This window comes from Rutidosis leptorrhynchoides, chromosome 8 (genome assembly GCF_046630445.1).
Source record: "Rutidosis leptorrhynchoides isolate AG116_Rl617_1_P2 chromosome 8, CSIRO_AGI_Rlap_v1, whole genome shotgun sequence".
Classification (NCBI taxonomy): Eukaryota; Viridiplantae; Streptophyta; class Magnoliopsida; order Asterales; family Asteraceae; genus Rutidosis; species Rutidosis leptorrhynchoides.
In genome coordinates, this window is record NC_092340.1 from 98,080,572 (window position 1) to 98,083,369 (window position 2,798).

General features: G+C 34.5%; 1 protein-coding gene across 1 annotated transcript; it reads left to right on the forward strand.

The window, feature by feature from the left end:
- Positions 1 to 1,314: 1,314 nt before the first annotated feature.
- Positions 1,315 to 2,184, forward strand: LOC139865009 (uncharacterized). The gene is made up of 3 exons (XM_071853562.1): positions 1,315 to 1,578; positions 1,751 to 1,871; positions 1,991 to 2,184. Exons 1-3 carry the CDS (start codon positions 1,421 to 1,423, stop codon positions 2,033 to 2,035), a joined length of 324 nt encoding a protein of 107 aa, XP_071709663.1. The 5' UTR covers positions 1,315 to 1,420; the 3' UTR covers positions 2,036 to 2,184.
- The last annotated feature ends 614 nt before the right edge of the window (positions 2,185 to 2,798 follow it).

Genomic DNA, 2,798 nt, shown 5'->3' on the forward strand with positions numbered 1-2,798 from the left:
GCCCCTTTTTGACAACCAATTCAGCCTCTCGTCATTAGATAAATTTCCTTGTTCAGCTTCACGTTCAAACCGATTACATTCTTCATTTAAAATATTTAGCTCCTCATCTATTTTCCCATAATTCTTTTTACTCCACTCACGCAATTTATCCTTAACACATTTAAGTTTGAGCCTAAACACAACATCTTTTCGGTGACCCGCTATACAGGTGTTCCAAGCTTCAATAATCAGATTTTTTGAATTAACATCATCGATCCATGAATCAAAGATCCTAATCGGTTTTGGCCCAAAGTCAGACTGACCGTTCCTAAGCAGTAATGGGGAATGATCAGAGAGGTTTCTGTCTAGGGCCGAGACATGTAAATCATCCCACATATTAGCAAATTTGTCAGAGACAAGGAAACGGTCTAGTTTACTAAATTGGATTCCATCATCACTAATTCTCGTAAATCGTTTCCCGGATAGAGGAATTTCTATGAGACTGTTATTGGAGATAAAATCATTGAACAAGTTGGCTCTTCTAGCTATAAAATTTGTATTCTCCCTCTCGAAATCGGACCTAACCTCATTGAAATCCCCACAAACAACCCAAGCAACATTACCATATTTCAACAATTCATTTAAAGAATTCCAAAATCTTCTTTTTTTATCGTCTTTATGTGGACCGTAAACATTAACAATCACAATCTCAGTGTTGTAATTAGAGAGTTATCTTTTACAAAAAATAATATCCGATGAATACTCGTTAACATGTTTAATCCAACATATATGAGTATGAATCGATGTATAAATAGGATCACTCGATCCATTATCATCTCTAGTTGTGATATTCAAAACCGTTAATTATCTATTTTAGAATTGATGGGCAAAAGGGGTCCCCGCACGTTTACAGAAAATCGTTGAAACAACAGATCTCAGTAAATACATTAAACTTCTATTTATAATAATAGATTACAATTACAATATGCATATTAACTATTGTTACAAAGATATATGTTTGTTATTATGTTAACCCGAACTCTAAGCGGGAGCAAACGGAACCAAATGATCTAAACATCCAACAACTAGAGACGTCACCAAACCAACACCACTATAAAAATAAAAATATCAAATCTTATTGACGTTAAAATTTCGCAACTCTTCTCCGTGAATCTTCTGTACGTTAAGTCTATTCTTTTGTATCTTCTTAAGACACATGTATTTAGTCAAAGTCTCAAAGGGTCAAATTAAAACAAATGTGACAAAGCCACCATGGCCCACCAAATTGATCCGTTACCACCAACGGTCTTTAATCCTCCCAGTCTACCTTATTCCACCTTGACAAGACCCAAAACTTATAATCCCACTACAAACTTCAAGCCCTTAAAACAAGACTTTTTTGTTCCAGCTTCATCTGTATCCACCAAAAGTCTATTTAACCATGGATCAAAAGTCCCCAATCACTCTCTCACAACAAACACCACCACCGCCACCGGTACATCCACTTCCGATGAACTCCCCAACTCCGGCTGCTGCTTCTGCTAAAATAAGCACCCCTGATAGGCTTACAGTCCCAAAAGCATTCAAATACCCTGAAATGTAAGTGGGTTTTTGTGGGTATTATATAAATTCAGTATAAAAACATTATTGAGTAATAAAGTTCAAGTCTTGATAGTTGGTTCTTGTGGGTGTTACTTAAACTCAAGAAATAGATTTTTTTTTTTTTCCTTGTAAAAGTTTGAGTCTTGATTATGTGGTTGGTTTTGTGTAGGTACAAAAGCCCAACAGATCAGATCATGTCTCCTATTTCTAAAGGACTTCTTGATAGAACTAAGTCTATGAAATCATCTACTAGGCTACCACCATCAATTACTAGAAATCAACAAAACAAGGTATGACCTCATGATGATGTAGACATGTTGCAACTTATTATTTTACCATCAAGTTAGATGATTGATCATAGTCTTGTGCAAGTTTCATCAACTGATTGATGATTTGGTGACACTTGCAGATTCAAGCTTCAAAGTTTCAAGATATTAGTGCGGTTGAAACTTGAGATTATGTGTGGTTGAAACCTTTTTGGGCTGAAGAGAGGGCTATAGAATGTGAACTCTTGAATTGCTTAAATGGGTTTAGATATATTTGTATTTCATTGTATTTGATTGAATCTTGAATCATATTTAAAAGAATATAATGCTTGTAATACTTAAAATCTTGATTTGCTCAAGTAGGTTGGATTACATGGTATTTTAATGTCACTGTGTTTGATTGAATCATGAATGCTATAAAGTGAATGCTTTTGCTCTCTTTTCTTTGCTAATATTCTAGATTTATGGCTAAACGGATACATTTTGATTTGATTTAATTTCTAATTGCAAAATGTTAATTTTCATTCCAAACTAATCTCATACCATTGATTTTCCAAGCCTTTCCTGACTCCATTAGTATATGGGTATCCGTTTCCATGTTCGATCTCCTTCTCCTTCCAGCATAAATCTATTTACATACTACAAAAAGTCATAAAGCACTTCCTGTATCCGCAACTTGTCCATAAGTTTCTAGTTTAGAAAATGGTATAGACCTTGCCTTTTTTGCATTCTTGTGTTGCCTAACCAAAATGGGAAAGTTATAGTAACTCCAACATTGAGGTGCATAGCTTGAGTTCTTTGCTGAAAGCGAAGGGCAATCTATTAGCAAAAGCTACAAAATTTTATTTCTCAGTGACAGTCTGTTATTACTCTAACATGAAGTGTATTATACATAAATTAGAATGAGTGTGATGACATAATTGATTTGTTTTATAGGATTTTGTTTGAGGA